The sequence below is a fragment of the Pristis pectinata genome, chromosome 4, assembly GCF_009764475.1.
Source record: "Pristis pectinata isolate sPriPec2 chromosome 4, sPriPec2.1.pri, whole genome shotgun sequence".
In the NCBI taxonomy this organism is placed as follows: Eukaryota; Metazoa; Chordata; class Chondrichthyes; order Rhinopristiformes; family Pristidae; genus Pristis; species Pristis pectinata.
The window spans coordinates 28,930,223-28,949,288 of record NC_067408.1 but is presented as its reverse complement, the minus strand read 5'-3'; the positions used below and the strand labels follow the sequence as shown (position 1 = coordinate 28,949,288).

The window sequence follows — 19,066 nt, the reverse complement described above, 5'->3', positions numbered from 1 at the left end:
CAATCTGGGGAGGTGTACGCCGATAGTCTGGAACGTGTGTATCAGGGAAGAGGAAGTGTTAGAGATACTAATGCACATTAAAGTGGACAAATCCCCAGGGCTTGATGAAATCTATCCCAGGGTTATAGGAAGCAAGGGAGGAAGCTGCTGGGCCTCTGATTCAGATCTTTGCATCATTTTCAGCCATGGGTGAGGTACTGGAAGACTGGAGGGTAGCGAATGTTGTTCCCTTATTCAAGAAGCGCAGTAGGAATAGGCAGGAAACTGATTGGAGGGAGTCAGCCTCTCGGGTTTTGTGCCAGAAAAATTGTGCCTCACAAATCTGATCATTTTTGAGGAGGTTACTAAGGAAATTGATGAAGGCAAGGTGATAGCAAGGTTTTTGACTGGGTCCTGCATGGTGGGCTGGTCCAGGAAGTTAGGGCACATGGGGTTCATGGTGTTTTGGCAAACTTAATCCAAAATTGGCTTGGTGATATGAGGCATTTGGTGGTGGTGCTGGGTTATTTTTCTGACTGGAAGTTTGTAAAGAGTGGTGTACTGCAGGGAATAGTACTAGGAACTTTGTTGTTTGTCCTATATATAAATGACTTGGATGAGAATGTCTGTGGTCTGATAAGTTTGCTGATGACATGAAGATTGGTAGAGTTATCGGTAGCAAAGAAAGTTGTGAAAGGATGCAGAGGGACATAGATCAGCTGGAAAGTTGAGTGGAACAGTGGCAGATGGAACTTAATCCAGACAAGTGTGAGGTAATGCATTTTGGGTTGTCTAATACTGGCTGGACATGTACAGTCAATGGCAGTGACCTTGAAAGCGTTGATGTACAGAGGGACCTTAGAGTGCATGTTCATAGTTCCCTGAAAGTGGTGACACAAGTGGTTAGAGTAATGAAGAAGGCGTTTAGTTTGCTTGCCTTCATAGTCGAGAGTATTGAGTATAAGAGTTGGGATGTCATGTTGCAGTTATACAAAATATTGGTCAGACTGCACTTGGAGTACTGGTCAGCATGCTATAGAAAGGATGTGCTAGTGCTGGAAAGAGTGCAGAAGAGGTTCACTAAGGTGTTGCCTGGAATGGAGGGCTTTAGTTACAAGAAGAGATTGGATAGGCTGGGATTGTTCTCACTGGAGCACAGGAGGCTGAGAGGTAACATTATAGAGGTAGTCAGTCTTTTTCCAAGGGGAGGGGAGTCTAAAACCAGAGGACATAGGTTTAGGGTAAGGGAGGAAATATTTAAAGGAGATCTGAGGGGAAAGTTTCTCTCAGTGTGCTGGGTATATGGAACGTAGCCAGAGGAGGTGGGAGAGGTAGGTACAATCAGTGTTTAAAAAACATTTGGACAGGTACATAGATAGAAAAGGAACAGAGGGACATGGGCCAAATGCAGGAAAATGGGATTAGTGTAGATAGGCCTCATGGTCATTTTGGACGAGTCAGCCAAAGGGCCTGTTTCCATGGTGTACAATTCTAATCTACATATTGTTTTTCTAATGTAGGGGAGACCACATTGTTTACAATGTAGAAATTAGATTCAAAGAAGAACATGTGAATTGCTGCTTCATTTGGAAGGACTTTTTGGGTCCCTGTCTAGTGGGAAGAGAAGAAACAATAGGACAAGTGTTGCATGGGAAAGCGCCATAAGAACGGGAGTGGTTGGTGGAGATTGATGGATGGATTAGGGAGTCCTGAAGGGAATGGCCCTTTGAAATGCTGAAAGAGGAAGGGAGGGGAAGATGAATCTGGTAGTGGGATCTTATTGAAGGTGGCAGAAATTGAGGAGGATGACCCATTGAGTGCAGAGGCGGTGGGGTGGAAAGTGAGGACTTGGGAACTCTTTCTTGTTCTGACAGGGGCTGGGAGGGGATGAGAGCAGAGGTTTGGGAAATAGATGAGATGTGGTCAAAGACTTTGTCAACCACAGAAAAAAGGAAGCCATGGTTCAGGAAGAAGGAAAACACCTCGAATGTTGATGGAGGAACTGGAAGAATGGAATGGATCCTTATAGGAGGTAAGGTGGAAGAGGTATAGTTGAAGTATCTATGGGTGTTTATAGGCTTGTATTGGATGTTGCTGGCTGGCATATTCCCTGAAATGGAGATGGGAAGAGTTGGAGATAGACCATGTGAAAGTGAGAGCAGAATGGAAATTGGCACCAAATATTTGAAGATACTGATCTTGGGTGTGAACTAAACTGATGTTCAAACATTAACAATCTTAGTGCAAGGGTCCATACGTTAGGATTTCTATATTGCTTTACATAACCTCCATTGCATCATTGATTATGAACAAGGGCAAAACTTGAAAAGCTGCTTAATGCATTGTGTGAAGAACTGTTAAGGTGCAAATTTCATGTATTTCAGTTTAACAAGAAATTTGGGATCAAATTTTGAGATCAACCTTTACAGCTGCTCCAAAGCAAGTGTATCCAATTAGGCTGTGTTTGTCTTGAAGGGTTTGACCTTCATTCACATTTCACCAGCTGCCTCGGATATGATAAAATTAGGATTAGAAATTCCCAATGCAAATTCCCTTCTTCCCAGACCTTTAGCTGAAGGGGCTGTTAAACCCAATGCAAAAGGGCTTGTCAGTCTGTCGAGGAGCATGTCTGCATCTCCAGTAGAGGAAGTAAGGAAGGTTGATAACACTCCAGGATTGCACTGGAGTGTCCCGAGTTAAAGATTACTCTGTACTCTATTACAAAGAAATACAAGAGTAAAATTCTAGGTGCATTTTCTTAAAAATATATCCCTTTTATTCAACATAATTGATATGTGTTAAATCATAGTTAAGAGTCATTCATTTAGTTAATACAGCCTATGAGAAATGTGGTCCATTGGAAGCTTAGAGTTGTCAGGGAACCACATTGGTGGGAGAGTGAGTGTGAAGTAGGAGGAGGCAGGAATTGTGATAAAATATTCAGGAGTATCCAGTTGGAGTTGTTAGCTTGTAGGCTACAGCCCTGGCTTGGATATCATAATGGAAGATTTTTTTTTGTTTTGTTAGGTTTGTTTTTTTAGAAGAGATATTGGGCATGCGACCATGCCCTTTCCTGGAGGGACCACAGCAACCCAGGAGTTGTTAGATTTTTGGATACCCATACGGCACCTCATGTGTTGAGATCAGAAAGAACAAAAAAACCTCCTATGTTCATATAAAGAAAACTAAAATATTTGAAAGAAACCTTTTGTATTCAGTATAGAAATCACACCAATGACAATCTGATCAATGCGACCTTCATCCTTATACTTTTGAGTACTTTTGTATTGACTTGTAAATCTTTGTTGAGAGCCACCCCACAGGGGTTCAGAGAAGCCTGTTCTTGTTTGTAATATCAGGTATTTCAGGATTTCCTCTCAGCTCAAGCCTGTGTTTGGAATTATATTAAGAAATAAATTATAGAGTTCACTGTTTGGAAACAGAAGTCCAGCATGAATAATGCAAGGAGTACACCATCCAAGCTATCTACCCTCCTGCCCTGTGAAGCACATGCCCCACTTGCAGAGTCATGCAGCTGAGTGACTGCTTAAGGAGACTGAACAAGTGCTTGGCCTTTCTCCAAGATTTCCCAACGTATCCAGCATAGGAAAGGAAGAATGGATTGACTAAGTTAGCCTCATTCTTCCCACTTGCACATTACACACGTACCCAAAGTGGACCAGGATATCTGTACTCTGTTGTGTTTGCTTGTATCAGTTGACTACTCAGTGTTGAAATATATTGTGACAAAAATGTAATTTTGTCACTTAGATGTGACCTTTCTGCTTTTCCTCCAGATAATAATAAGCAGAAGTCTGTTAGGAACTATTTCTTAGCTTTTTTTTAAAAGAAGTACTTTCTGAAATATATTTATGTCAAAAACAGGAAATTGCATTTCTTTTTGGGTTACTTTACAGACAGGCTATAAAATGAATGGTAATATGAGTGACAAAAATCTGATCTGGAATTTGCCTGTTCACATCATTAGAATTGTATGAGCCTGGAAAATATGATTCAAAGTCCCAGGTTGCAAACAAAACCTGAGTTTGTTTTTCCTCATGCAGCTGGATGTCAGGCAGGGCACTTCCTCTAATCTCCTTTACGGAAATGAGCAATTTACTGGGGGATATCCTTTGCCACTGTGGTTACTGTGATATTTATTGAAATCTCAGGAATACCTTCATTGATGTAGTTAAATGTTTTATTCTTTCTTTCCTCAGTCTTGTTTGCCCCATTCTTTTTAAAAATGTCTATTGTTATTCCAGCCATAAACTGTGAATTAATTATAAGAACATGATTTTTCTTTTTGGGACAGTAATTCTGAGGAAAGATAATTGGAAAAAAGAATTAATCTAGTTTTCTTGATTTTCTTGACTCAGCTCGAGAGTTGCTCAGCTATGCAGACCTGGAAGCGCTCTGGTTGGTTCTGGGTTAACTGACCTCAACCAGAGTGGTATTTAAGGGTGCTGTGGTTAACATTGGCTATTTGGGATGAGATGCAATATTTGATTTTTGCATCAATTTTGTTAATTGATTTGCAATTGTGCTTTATTTTGCATGTTGCAGCCTTTCACTGAGGTGATATTGCTGCAGTTTTATTATGTGCAGGCACACTCAGATAGGTATGACCAAAGAATTTCTACAGTGCTTGAGTGGTCTGTGTGGTGATTTTTTTCTGTGCATTTCTATGCAAGATGAAATGAGCTTTCAATAGGGAAGAGATTGTGGGGGAAAATTTTGTATATTTGGTCATTCACTAATTTTAATGGAACTATCAGCTGATACTGCAGCACCCATTTAGAGCTAACAGCCAAAGAGTCACTTCTCTCTGTATCTTAAACTGGGTGGGTTATCATCTAGCCTTTGAGAAGTAAAGAATCTTTCCATTTCCACTCTGAAGCAGATGTATTCTTGTGTGCTGGAAAATGTCTGAAAGTACTGTGTTGTCCTTTTTTATGTAGCAATGCTTTTCTGTTTTAAGGAAAGCAATTCCAGATTGAGGGCAATTTTATTTTTTGGGCATAGGTTATATATTTTTGCCAAATGTTCTCTGCCACATTCACATTATTTGAGCTTGTTTTAGGTAGTTTTGCCCACCACAAAAGTTTAGTTGCTACTTGTTTCCTTTACACATAAATACAGTTGCTTAAGGGGAGCTGGAATAGTGTACCTCAAGGTCAACACTGCAACTTTTTACTATGTAAGTATGCACTGGAAATGGTAAAGACTCTTGCTGTGGATTCTTATTTCCCCCTCTGACTGGCAGATAAGTGTTAGATTAAATGCCATTCATTTAAAAACTACAAATTAGGTTTATAAAGACCTGAGATTAACTATTTGGAGACCTTAAGCATCAGTGGGACTGATGTTAATTTTATGAATGTGTGGAATGGCTAGTGCTTTGGGATAATTGATTCTCCGTTCAGCTTGTCAATAATACTTATCCTCACTTTGGGTATGTAGATAATGAACATAACTGCTGGTCTGAAGCTGAACAGGGGCCATCCTGGCTCATGGGTCTGAAATATGACAGTGTATCATTTTTGAATTCTACAAGCTAAACATTTTGAGTTTGATGTGTTATTTTAATGGCTACAGCCTGTTGCATTTACTTTACACTTTGCATTGTCATTTTTCATTACACTGTATCCCAATCTCAGAATACCAAAAATGCTGAAATGTGACCAGCTCTGTTCATAATTGGTTAAAATTAACAATCAAAGTGGGGCATAATGATGTAAGAATTTGCTGACAGACTTCTTTATTCCTTTTATAACTGGAACAAAACATCCCTTGTATAATGAAGAAGTGTCTTTCCTCTCCTCTCTGCCCACAAATACAAATTGTTTTTTTTGTTTCCTTTCACTGCCCACAACTGATCCCAGTTCACTATTCACTCTCAGTGATTTTTTTTGTGTCAGTCTGTGTACAAATGATGACTAATTTGCATAAACACAGGATGACTTTGCTTTTTGAAAATGTAGGTAAGTAGGCAGAAACAACCCTGCAAATGGAGACATTTGTAAATGTGGTCAGCTCCTAAAGCACAAACATAAATATTGAAATACTCTTGAATCAAGACTGTACAGAAATCAGCATCTACCTCTAATTTGATGCATTTTTCACTTGTATTATGGGAATCAGTCAGGAACGTGCAAGTGAAATCTTAAATCATTGCCTTGGTTTGCATTAGTGTTTACCATAACTAACAGTAAGTAAAATAAAGATTTTGAATGTTATAAATAAATAGAATGCTGCCTAAAGTAAGCAAGTTTTACTGAGCAACAATCTAGTAATTCCAGTTTTTAAGGCAGATTGTTAATGTTGTACATGGGGTGGTACAGTGCTTCAGGGTTCCTTGCATTTTAAGGACTTATTACATGGACGAGTGCTGCATTGATCTCATTTGCTCAGAAAATTGCTTAACTTTATTTTGCATTCTACATGCCAGAATGAAAACTTAACCACTTAAGGCTGCTAATATTGAAGCTTGTGATGAGACTTTTAAACACCATTTAACAGTTCTGCAGTTAGAACCTTTGAAAGAAACATTAAATAAATGGTATTAGAATGTCTGATTTTATTTTTTTAATCTAAGAATCAAGGTCAAATCATGTTTTGGAAGTCGGTGGGGAGACGGCAGAACCTTTTAATTCACTGTTTTCCTTTTCTGTGGTACAATAGAAATTCATTGGTAAAAATGTACAAAAGGAAATCCTTTGTTAAAATGACCTCAGGGTTTACTTTTTTTTCCCGTTACCATCAGTCTGACCTATGGTATGATTTCAACACATGTTCTAATATAACATTGAGGAAAAAAAACTTGTATTTCAGTGATTGGGAAAAGTCATGAATAATAACAAAATTAATTTATAAAACTGGCACTTGTTTATTTGTAAAGTTTTAAAATCTATTTAATAAATATAGATAATCTAAAGTGAAATTAATGCATTTTGCAATACTACATTTTAAATTTGTAAAGGAAACTAAAATCTGAATTTTGATATTTGTATTAAACTTAAAGCTTTTGTATACAGTTTGGCAAAATATATAATGGACGTTCCATTTTTCATCAATGTTCAAAATGTTGCTGTTGTACTTGGCAGTAGCATGAATTAATAGGTAAAGAACTCTGAAAGGTGGAAATTGCTGCAGCAAGTACACAAGTAGAGCAATAGATTGGTGGAAGTGCGTGAATGGGTCAAATAGTATTGTATATGAAGTTAGTGAAAGGGGATGTGAAATCCAATGGCGTTGGTGTTTCCTGCTTACAAAATAATGATGCAAATTATGTTATACACTCTATATTGCTTAAATTGAACTGGTTTAGTTGTATTGAGCATTCAATTTTGTAATTTTGTATCAGTACAAAATTGCTAATTGTTCAACCTTTTTGCCTGTCAACAAGAGTTCAGTTTAGTTCAGATCTGTTGAAAAGGTTTTTAAATCCAAGAAAGCAGCCTAACGAAATGTAACGGCATAGAGGTCATTTGACCCATGCTATCAGCGGTCCAATTGGTCTAATGCTTTTTTCCCTTTTGGCTTCTAATCTTTCCCAGTATTTATCCAATTCCTTTACTGAACCTGTTTCCATTACCCTTTTATGTGGATAATACATGATGTTACAGCGATGTATTGTCTTTTTTGTTTTTGAAAAATAAATGTCATGGATCTAATCTGTAAACTGTTCTTAGCTCATGATGATAGTAAGCTGTTTTCTGCATCAGGATTACATAGAAATTACAGGATGGAAGGAGACCATTTGGCCCATTTCATCATGTTGGCTCTAGGTCTTCAGCAGAAGGTATTGGAATAGATGAATCAAAAACCCCAAAATCCTCATCAAACTTTTTGTTAACAGATGGGGCAGAGCAGGATGACAGAAGGGCAGTGTCACAGAAGTGGATGAAGCTGGTTGTGATTGAGAGAAAATGGGATTCAAGTTAAATAAGTTTTAACTGTGTGACTCAGAACTAATTGCAGATTGGTTCTGAGTCAGTCGCTGGAAGAGGGATATAATCAATGGTGAGTGTACGAAGATTGTAATGGAGATTGAAGAAAATAAAAATACTGGGTTGTCCAGAATTGGATGTTGGGCAAGACATCTGATTAACAGATAATGGAGGGGATGAGAAAGGTGGAGGAAGTGGCAGCTGATCCAGTCTTTGAATGATGTAGCACAAACAGTCTGTAGTTGAAATGGGAGGTGGTAAAGAAATTTCATAGATAAAAGTATAGATAGAGAGAAAACCTAGTCCAGGAAATGCTGGGATCACTCAGCAGGTCAGATAGTACAGAGAGAAACAGTTAATATTTCAGGTTAATGATTCTGATAAAAGATCACCAAACTGAAACGATAATACTGTTTCTCTTTCCACAGATGCTGCCTGATCTCCTGAATATTTCTGGTATTTTCTTTTTGTTTCAGATTTCCAACATTGGCATTTTTTTTTGCTTTTCAATTGCTGAAAAGAAATTCTGCTTTAATTGGAAAGAGTGGAATCGGCTGAGCTGGACAAGAGGATTGTGTGTTCAAGAACTTTGGATAGAAAAGGGAGGTTGGAAATGGACAGTTTGAAAACAAGTCATGCATTAATGTAGTGCCTTTTTGCAACCTTAAGTATGTCTCAAAATGGTATGCAACAAGTGAAGTTCTTTTGAGGTATAGTTACAGCTGCAGCATGGGGAACATGGCAGTCAAACTGGACAAGGCAAGGTTGCTTCAAATAATGTGATAGTCACCAAGCAATCTTTTTTTAGGAATGTTGACTGAGGGCTAAATATTAGCCAGTATAATAGGGATAACTCTCTTGCTCTTCAAATATTTTATGGCCTCCTGAGAATACTGAAGGGCTCAGTTTTATGTCTGATCTGAAGTGCTGCATAGAATGACATTCCCTCAGTGTTTTTCTATTTTTATGGTCCAGCCTTTGCAGCAGGACTTGAAACCACAACGTTCTTTCTGATGAAGAAATAAGATTGTTACCAACTGAGCCAAACCTGACAATGGAATGTTTGTGTATTTGACTTCATAGTAATCTACTGGAAATGAGACTTTTAAGACTAAGGCAACATTAGATTTTAAGCCTTATATGCTTTCCACCTTTGTCTTTAGGTATTGTTGCCTGCAGCCAGTCTGCTACAACTAATGGATGTAAGGACTGCTTGTTGTGATTTTCTACAATCCCAGTTGCATCCAACCAATTGTTTAGGAATTCGGGCATTTGCAGATGTTCACACATGCACGGATCTGCTGAATGAAGCAAACGCATATGCAGGTAGGCAGTGTTTACTTCAGTTTTCTTTGTTAAAACGAAAGACTAAAGCACAAAACAATTCCTTGCATTTCTGAAATGTAACTAAATTTTGATGCCATGATAGCTGATAATGATCATAATGGGGGAGGTCTTCCAAAGTCATGCTTGCAAATACCTATTTGCAAATAGTTACCAGCACTTAAGACTGCTCAGGGAGTCAGCATTCCGGCTTAAGCATGTGAAGTGCTGAGATAATTCACTTTACTACAGTGGCAGTTGACGATTGACCTTCTATTTGCTACTCAAAACTGCCCCTCCACCCAACTACACTCAATCCTGGCAGCACTGAACTGTGTCAGTATATGAGGATGGTAGGAGAACCCTCGGAGGACTGTCTGTTTTACAGACAGTGGAGTTTAATTGTTCCGGTCTTTCTCCACCACACACCCCATGAGGTTCCACTCACTCTGCATTCCTATTGCTTTGAAAACTTGCTGTAAGAGTAATCTTTTGTTGGCATTGTGGGGAGCAAGTTCTTTATGATCCTTGTATTCTTTCCCACCCTACAAAGCACAATGCAAAAATCTACTCTAAATGTGTCTAGCAATAAAAGATGCATTAGGAGTTTAGAGAGAGCCCAAGAAAGGGGTGACAGCAAGTGAGCAAGGGATGACTATTCTTACAAAAGATTGTTCTGATATTTCCAGTCATCCAGTGGAGATCAGCAATAATGAAAACAAACAGCATCTTATAGAGCTTAACCAGGTGGTATGTTAGTAACCAATGCAGCAAGTATGCAACATTGGTTTGCTCTGTTTGGACAATTTGCAGGGACTTGGTGCTGTAGAGGAAGCCAAATAAACTTGAGTAAGGTAGCTGGAACTCTCAGTACTGGTATCATTGCTGTCATCATAACAGTAATATCATTTAATGACACCAACCTTTTATTCCATGTACTCGAGATTGTAATGCCAGTTTAAAAAGTGAACTGTTATATGAGTCTGAGTGCTTTCCAATGGTATCCTGATTCTGACCCCTAATATCTTTCCACTGTGTTCTCACTCCATTTTGCATTTGTTGAGCCCTCTTCTCTCTTCATCTCCCCAGCCTATTGTCCACTCTCCTCCAGTCTTCCCTCCTCTCAGCTACCATGGATTTTGGCTCTGGGTCATTGCCAATGAGATACAAGACCAAAATTAATCTTGTTCAGAAACTGCCTATGGAATGCTCCAGGTACCAGCAGGCTTCTTGTTTCAACTGTACCAATGTTTCCTGCTGGATTGTGAGCTGTGAAGAGATTCGTGATGAAATTTCAAGGTGATTTGGATCAGTTGAGCAAGTGGGCAAATGCACGGCAGATGCAGTATTAATGTGGTTAAATGTGAAACTGTCCACTTTGCTAGGAAAAAACAAAGGCAGAGTATTAATTAAATAATGATAGATTAGGAATTAAACTAATTAGGATAGATTGTCCTCGCAGAGTAGTCACTGAAAGCAAACATGGAAGTGTGGCAAGTATGTTGGCCTTCTTTTCAAGAGGTTTTCAGTACATGAGCAAAGATGTCTTGCAGTTATACCTGGCCTTGGTAAAACAGTAGTATTATACAGTTTTGTTCTCCTTCGTTAAAGGATAAACTTGTCATAAATGGAGTGCAGTATAGGATCACCTGATTCATAGAATATAGAATAGTACAGCATAGGACAGATTCTTCAGTTCATGATGGCTGTGCCGATCATGATGCCAAATGAAACTAATCCAATCTGCCTACACGTTGTTTACATCAGACTTCTGAACCTCTTTTACATTCGCTTTCCTGGTGATGCTGCCACATTCTCGGTCTTTCAATTCTACCTCACTTGGTTATTCCGTTATTGTCATTTTAGCATTTCTTTTTGCCCTACTTCAGATTGCACTACTACCTTTGCACCATTCTGTTGTTTTGCTCTTGTCATTGTATTTACTATTGCCATGTGTGCTGTTTATTCTGTGAGCTTCATGCGAGCAAGTAATATCATTGCACCCTGGTGTGTATGACAATATCTGAATCTGTATCCATTCCCTGTTTTGTTCATGTGCCTGTCTAAATGCCTCTTAAACATTGCTACTGTATCTGCTCCCACCACTTCCCTGGCAGCACGTTCCAGGCACTTACCACTCTCTGTTTTAAAATAAACTTGCCTCGTAAATCTCCGTTAAACTTGCGTCTCTCACCTTAAAGCTATGTCCAGTAACCAGAACTGCATACAATATTCATATTGTGGCCTAACCAAACTTTTATACAGCAGCGACTTGACTTCCTGACTTTTATACTTAGTACCCCAAACAATGAAGGCAAGTATGCCATTTGCCTTCTTTACCACCCTATATTTTATAAATGACTTGGATGTGGAAGGGTGGGTTAGTAAGTTTGCAGATGACAGGAAGGTTGGTGGCGTTGTGGATAGTGTAGAAGGTTGCTGTAGGTTACAACAGAATGTTGATAGGATGCAGAGCTGGGCTGAGGAGTGGTAGATGGAGTTCAACCTAGTAAAGTGTGAAGTGATACACTTTGAAAGATTAAGTTTGAAGGCAGAATACAAGGTTAATGCCAGGATTCTTTGCAGGGTGGAGGAACAGAGGGATCTTGGGGTCCACGTCCACAGATCCCTCAAGGTTGCCATGCAGGTCAATAGGGTTGTTAAGAAGGAGTATGGTGTGTTGGCTTTCATTAGTCGGGGTATTGGGTTCAAGAGCTGCAAGGTAATGTTACAGCTCTATAAAACTGGTTAGACCACACTTTGGAGTATTGTGTTCAGTTCTGGTCTCCTCATTATAGGAAGCTTTAGAGGGTGCAGAGGAGATTTACCAGGATGTTGCCTGGATTGGGGAACATGTCTGAGGAGGATAGATTGAGTGAGCTAGGGCTTTTCTCTTTGGAGCGAAGGAGGATGAGAGGTGACTTGATAGATGTATACAAGATGATAAGAGGCATTGATCGAGTGGACAGTCAGACTTTTTCCCAGGCGAAAATGGCTAACACAAAGGGGCATAATTTTAAGGTGATTAGAGGAAGGTATAAGGGGGATGTCAGAGGTAAGTTTTTTACACAGAGAGTGGTGGGTGCATGGAACACACTGCCGGCAGAGGTTGTGGGGGCAGATACATTAGGGACATTTAAGAGACTCTTAGATAGGCACATGAATGATAGAAAAATGGAGGGCTATGTGGGAGGGAAGGGTTAGATAGATCTTAGAGCAGGATAAAATGTCAGCACAACATCATGGGCCAAAGGGCCTGTTATGTTCTATCTATTAGTGTTGCCACTATGAGCTATGGACTTGCATCCTAAGATCCCTCTTTACATCATTGCCCCTAAGGGTGCTGCTATTTACCATATACTTTCCCCATACACTTGACCTCCCAAAGTACAACACCTCAAACTTGTCTGGATTATACCGTTTTTCTTAATTTACTTCTATTTACCATGGCTTGCAGTTCTTTTGACTGAGAGAAAACCAAAGTGGTTTAGCAAATCTCTGGGAGGAAGTTGGGCTGGGAGTGTGGTGGGAAAGTGTCATTCATCAGATCTGCACCCTACTGCATTTCTTTCTACTTTCGTTTGTCTGTTTGACAGAAGATTTTCAAAAAGTGTCTCAGTCCTAAGATTTATTAGAAAGTTAATACCTGACTGGATGCATCCCGTTTATTCTCTGTGTCATTTGTTATAAGCAGCAACAACAGCTGTTGACAAGAGCTGAACCTGGGGATGGGGCTTCACCAGCTGTCAAGACTATTCTGTGACAGAGTTGGTCACTTGTCATAAAAGCCCTGAGATACCCTGGACTTCCAACAGTCAGCTGGTAACTGGCCTCCAGAGGATTGTGTCCTGAACCACATTGGAAGAAACTTTGCTCTGAAGGCTGGAAACTTTCCATTTGCTGAAGATCAGGCCCAATTATATATTCTTTGACATTCTGCACTGGCTGAGTGTTTTCAATTGTACTTGCCCAGAGGACAATTTAATATTTAATTTATCCCTCTTGTACTTGGAGCATTGGAGCTCAATGGTATTCATAATGCTCAGCATCACTAAAGTCTTATTGACATATTCCTTTTGTTAATACATGATTTGTATATCCCTACTAGTATACAGAGGTGCATTCAGTATTTGCTAATTCTGAATGGACCCAAAGGAAAGATTGGAAAAGGGCTTGATGTAAGGTGTCATGTTCAAAGGAGCAGGAGGGAAGTTTGGAGTAAGACAAATGAGTTCCTTGTGATTGGAAGGGAATTCTTGTTCTTATCAGCAGGATTGTGCACTCTAGCTGAATATATTCCTGGAGCTTTCATCACAGGGCTGACTTCCATCTCATTACATTACCCACAAATACTCCCATCTCAATCTACCTGCCACTGAAATCCTCTGGTTCATCTTGTAACCTCCATACTTGATTATTCAAATACTCTAGTCACCTCTCCTCCATAACTTTTATATTTAGCTGAAACTCCGCTGTACATTTCCTATTGTGTGTCATGTCCTTGCAAAATCATATTGGTCCCAAGGCCCCAAATTAAAATGGCTTAAATCCCTTCATAACATTCCTCCTTCCATATCTTTGAAACATTTCAATGCTGCACCCTTTCTCACAAAACTCTCTATAGCTCTGTCATCTTGCACACATCACCCTTCTTTATCAGGTTCTGATTGTGCCCACAGCTGTTTGAACTCTCACTGTAATTCCCTACCTAAATCTTTCTGCTCTGTAACATTCCCCCTTCCATAAAGTTTATAAATTTATCCAAGCTTTTGGTTACTCGCTTAATGTTTGAATCAGAATCTAAGAATGGATGCTGATGTGAATTGCCTTTGGCTATAATTCTTTGTAAAGACTTCCTGAAGGGAAAGTTGTTTTGTAATTTGCCAGAAGCAGTAAATACAGTTCTCATGGGTTAGTGGTAAGCTGGTTCTATTCACGTGGTTATTGACATGAGTTTTACCAGTCTTGATGCAATTTACTTCAAGAAGACATAACTGAAATAAGGAACTGTTTTGCTTATTCCACCATGAGGATTTAAGTTTGCAAAATAAAAACAAGAAATATATTGTGATGGTTATAATTTTAACTGATAACACTCTGAAGTGCTTTTTAAAGTTTTATTTCTTTAAAAGCTTTATATAAATGCAAATTTTAATAATTGTGGCAGATTGGTTGTAAATGTTCATAAGTTGAAGTATTTGAATTAGTTTTCTGAAGACTAGGAATTGCTGTGCTAAAGTGCAGGAGCAAGAAAGTTATGTGAATTGATTGTATTAATTTGGATAGCAGTATGAAAAGGAAGTACATGAAAGTTGATTTCAAACCATTGTGCTCGGAGGAGTAAGTCCACACAGTGTTCCTATTTTTGATTGAATTCAAACTGCATGGCATGATATCCTGTACCACTAGACAATCATCCTGTCATTGCAATAACCTCTATCATTTCATGCCATTGTTTCTACAGTGCTAAAGCTTGATGACATCCAATCAACTGTAATGTTTTGTACTATCACTGTAGTGTATGTGCATGTTTTCAATGTATGTCCTAAAAAAGTGTCCCACAAATGTTCCACCTTTCTTTGGAGCAGTACAATATGCTGTTTGATTTTGTACATATTTTACTGAATTGGTGGCCTGTATGTGGATAAATTATTCATATCAAGTGACTTGTCACCACACAATTAATTTCTGTTTAGTAGTTAGAAAGTAATTTCTTGAGTCTCACAGGTCTGCTGCGAATTCTGTGGTACTGTAGGTTAATGTTTATGTTCTAGGTCGCCTCTAATACTGAATGTTACAACCAATACATTAACGTTCTTTGGATTTTGTTTAAAAAAAATTTAAAGTCCCACTTCACTCCTGAAGCCTGCCTTTTTTTTTACTCCATCTTATGCAACTTTCCAAAAGCAGCTTTGTTTAATTTCATTAATTTAAAAATATTGTGGTAAACATCTGAAGTGTTTTTTTTTGTCCTTTCTGAAAAGGCTCAGTTATCAGGTTAGGACATGTCTGGTTCAAACCAAAATTTGAAATAAAATCAAAGCCAGTGGTTCTTCCCGTTGTTGAATTGAAAGAAATTATGGCACAAGCAAGGTTAGATGCTGGACAACAATAGAATGTATGATTTGAAGTGAAGTCTGAATTATGCCAAATTATTCCACCATCTCCCACAAAGGCTACATTTTGTTCTGCTTTCTCAGTGACTGGTTTAGAAATTCATTACACAGGCATCTGCTCTGTTTCTGCAGGATTCTGGTCTTTTTTAAGGGTAGGATGCAGCAAATTTTGTGACAAAAATAGGAAAAAAGTTGCCATGGTAATGATGTGGGAAAGGTGTGATTACAGTGTAAGTGATTTATGAGTTTTGCCAAGATGAACTGAAGTTGGTGGATAGGGTTGAGTGCAATAGCTTTAGTTGGATGATCAGAGAGCATCAGATAGAAAATATAGAGATACATACCGAAGGGCTTCTGTTGCTGTTTTTTTTAAGACAGCAGAGGGAAAGCGGGAACACAACGGTGTCCTTTAGTTGCTGCAGTGCTCGTGGGGCTTTTCTCTCCTTCCCAAATACTGCACTTTGATACAAAGCAGATACCTTTCAGGGAAACATGATCTGAGCCTAAAAAGGGGAATTTGGATTATAGCTGGTAATGGATTTTTGTTTTAATTCATTCATATTTTGGGATGAGGACATGGCTGGCAAGGCCAGCATTATTGTCCATCCCTAACTGTTTTGGAGCAGGTGGTGAATGAAATCCCTAATTGCTCTTGACCTGCTGCAGTCCTTTTGGCGAAGGTGTTTCCACAATATTGTTAGATAGGGAGTTCCAGGATTTAGATTCAATGTTGATGAAGGACTGTGTTATTTTTCCAGTTCCAAATGGTATACAACTTGGAAGGGAACCTGCAGATAATGGTCATCTCATGTGCTTTCTGCCCTTGTCCTCCTTGGTAGATTTGGGAAATGGTGTAGGAGCAGCTGACGTAATGAACTGCAGGACACTTTGAAAATGATAATACTATAATTGATGTGCGCTGGTCATGGAGAGAATGAATATTTAAGGATGTTTGGTGCACTTTGTCCTGGGTGGCATTGAGCTGCTTGGGTGTTATTGGAGCTGCACTATTCTGAGCTCCTGACATAAATGGTGGAAAGATTTCGGGATGTCGGATGATGAGCCACTCAAAGCAGATACTTGAGCTCTGAGTTGCTTTTGCAGCCACAGTGTTTATGTGGTTGGTCCAAATGAGTTTCTAGTTAACAGTGACTACCTGCCTTCCCCATCTCACCACCCCCCAACACCAAGGATATTGATGCAGGGAATTGGCCTTTGAATATTAGAGGTAGTTGGCTTAGATTCTCTCCTCGGAAATAGCTCATGAAAATTTCCACCCAAGTCAAAATCTGAATATTGTCTTGATAATGCTACATGCAGTTTTGTGAATTATGACTCCAATCATTGGAACAATTTCACTTTGATTCTTATTGACTTTATGGTCAGGTGGTGGCTTGCTATCAAGCTTTGTTTCTGAAGGATTCTCTCACCTCATCTCCAAAATTCAGCTCATAGAGTGTTCAAGGCTTCAAGTAAGGAGTGTGATGGAATACTCTCCACTTGCCTGGCTAGTTTTAGCTTCAACAACACTCAAGCTCAGTGCCAGATAGGACATGGTAACCTGTTTGATAGGAACCCCATCCACAACATTCACTCATTCCACCACCGATGTACCATAAGCAGCAGTTAGTACCATCTACAGCATTCACTGCAGCAACTCACCAAGACTCCTTAGACAGCACCTTTCACATCCACAACTTGTACCAACTAGAAGGTCAAGGGCAGCAAAAGCATGGGAACACTACCACCTGGAACTTGTCTTGTAAGACGCACACCAGCCTGACTTAGAAATATATCACTGTTCCTTCACCGGCGCTGGGTCAATATCGTGGAACTCCCTTCCTAACAGCATTGTGGGTAAACTCACACGTCAAAGACTGCAGCAGTTCAAGAAGGTAGCTCACTGCCATGTTCTCAAGGGCCTTTACGGATGGGCAATTAAATGCTGGCTCAGCCTGCAAAGACTATATCCCTTGAATAATTAAAAAAAAGTCACAGAGTGATACACCAAGGAAATGGGGCCTTCGGTCCACTGAGTCTGCGCTGACCATTCATTTACACTAATTGCATTTTCTTTTATTCTCCCCATTGTCAACTCCTGCTAGATTCTACCACTCACCTATTAAGGGCAAATTATAGTGGCCAATCATTGTACCAACCTGCACGTCTTTGGGATGTGGGAGAAAACTGGAGCACCCGCAAGGAAACCCACGCAGTCATGGGGAATGTGCAAAATCCATGCAGACAGCACCCAAGGTCAGGATTGAACCCAAATCTCTGCCGCTGCAAGGCAGTGGTTCTACTAGCTGTGCCACTGTGCTGCCCTGTGGTCCATGTTTGGACTGAAGCTCTGATGATTTCTGGAATCAAGTGGAAGTGATGAAATCTAAACAGGGCATCCTGAGTATGTTATTGGAGGACAGATGCCATTGGATAAAACTGTCAAGGATTTTGCTGATTGAGAGTAAATGGATTGGGCTGCAGTTGGAGAGGTTGGATTTGACCTGGTTTTTGTGAATTGCACAAATGGTAACTGTACTGGGGCAGCTTGGCTAGACAATCAGAATCAGGTTTATTATCACTGACATATGTAGTGAAATTTGTTGTTTTGTGGCAGCAGTACAGTGCGAGACATAAAAATTATTATAAGTTACAAAAAATAAATAGTGCAAAAGAAGAATAACGAGGTGTTGTTCATGGGTTCATGGACCACTCAGAAATCTGATGGTGGAGGGGAAGAAGCTGTTCCTGAATTGTTGACTGTGGGTCTTCAGGCTCCTGTACCTCCTTTCCAATGGTAGTAGTGTGAAGAGGGCATGTCCTGGGTGGTGAGGGTCCTTGATGATGGATGCTGCCTTCTTGAAGATGTCTTCGATGGTGGAGAGGGTTGTGCCTGTGATGGAGCTGGCTGAGTCTACAACCCTCTGCAGCCTTTTTTGATCCTGCACATTGGAGCCTCCATTCCGGGCGGTGATGCAACCAGCCAGAATGCTCTCCACCGTACATCTGTAGAAATTTGCAAGAGTGTTTGGTGACATACCAAATCTTCTCAAACTCCTAACAAAGTAGAGCCGTTGGCATGCCTTCTTTGTGATTGTATCAATGTGTTGGGCCCAGGATAGATCCTTAGAGATGTTGCAAGTCTTTACTGTTATGCTGGGATGTTTGGTTCTTTAGTCATTATTGGTGTCCACTACTCTCAGCCATTTCTTGATTTCAGATTTGCTTCAGGGGATTCCCTCTTCCTGGTACCAGTAATACACAGGTGACAGGAATATTGTTGTGCAAAGATATGGGAATATTTAAAAACCAATAAATTCAGTTTGAATGATTCAATTGCTTGACTATTGGAGAGGGATTTAGCCTGAAAGGTGTGTGTTGCCAAAACTCTGGCTGAGCTTTTAGTCTACCGTTGTAATCGTGCATGTAAACCAAATGATTTGGAGCATGTTTAATGGTAAAAGCCCATGGAGGGAATTGAGGTAGCTAACTGGGTGGGATTGTGTTCTGGTATCATTCATTTTAATATTTGTTAGATTTCCTGTTACTATTGTCACAATCTACCTTGTTATGACCTTGCACCTTATTGACTACCTGTACTGCATTTGCTCTGTAGTTGTGACACTTTACTCTGTATTCTGTTACTGTTTTTACCCTGTACTATCTCAATGCACTGTGTAATGAATTGATCTGTAC

The 19,066-nt window shown here is 39.6% G+C and overlaps 1 protein-coding gene across 3 annotated transcripts in view; it reads left to right on the top strand.

Annotated features, from left to right (window-relative positions):
* LOC127569801 (kelch-like protein 3) overlaps positions 1-19,066 on the top strand; it is a 95,805-nt gene that overhangs the window by 24,215 nt on the left and 52,524 nt on the right. For all 3 annotated transcript variants that reach the window (XM_052014706.1, XM_052014708.1, XM_052014707.1), the window contains exon 5: positions 9,095-9,257. In XM_052014706.1, coding sequence (XP_051870666.1) covers positions 9,095-9,257 — 163 coding nt within the window. The remainder of the gene's footprint in view (positions 1-9,094; positions 9,258-19,066) is intronic.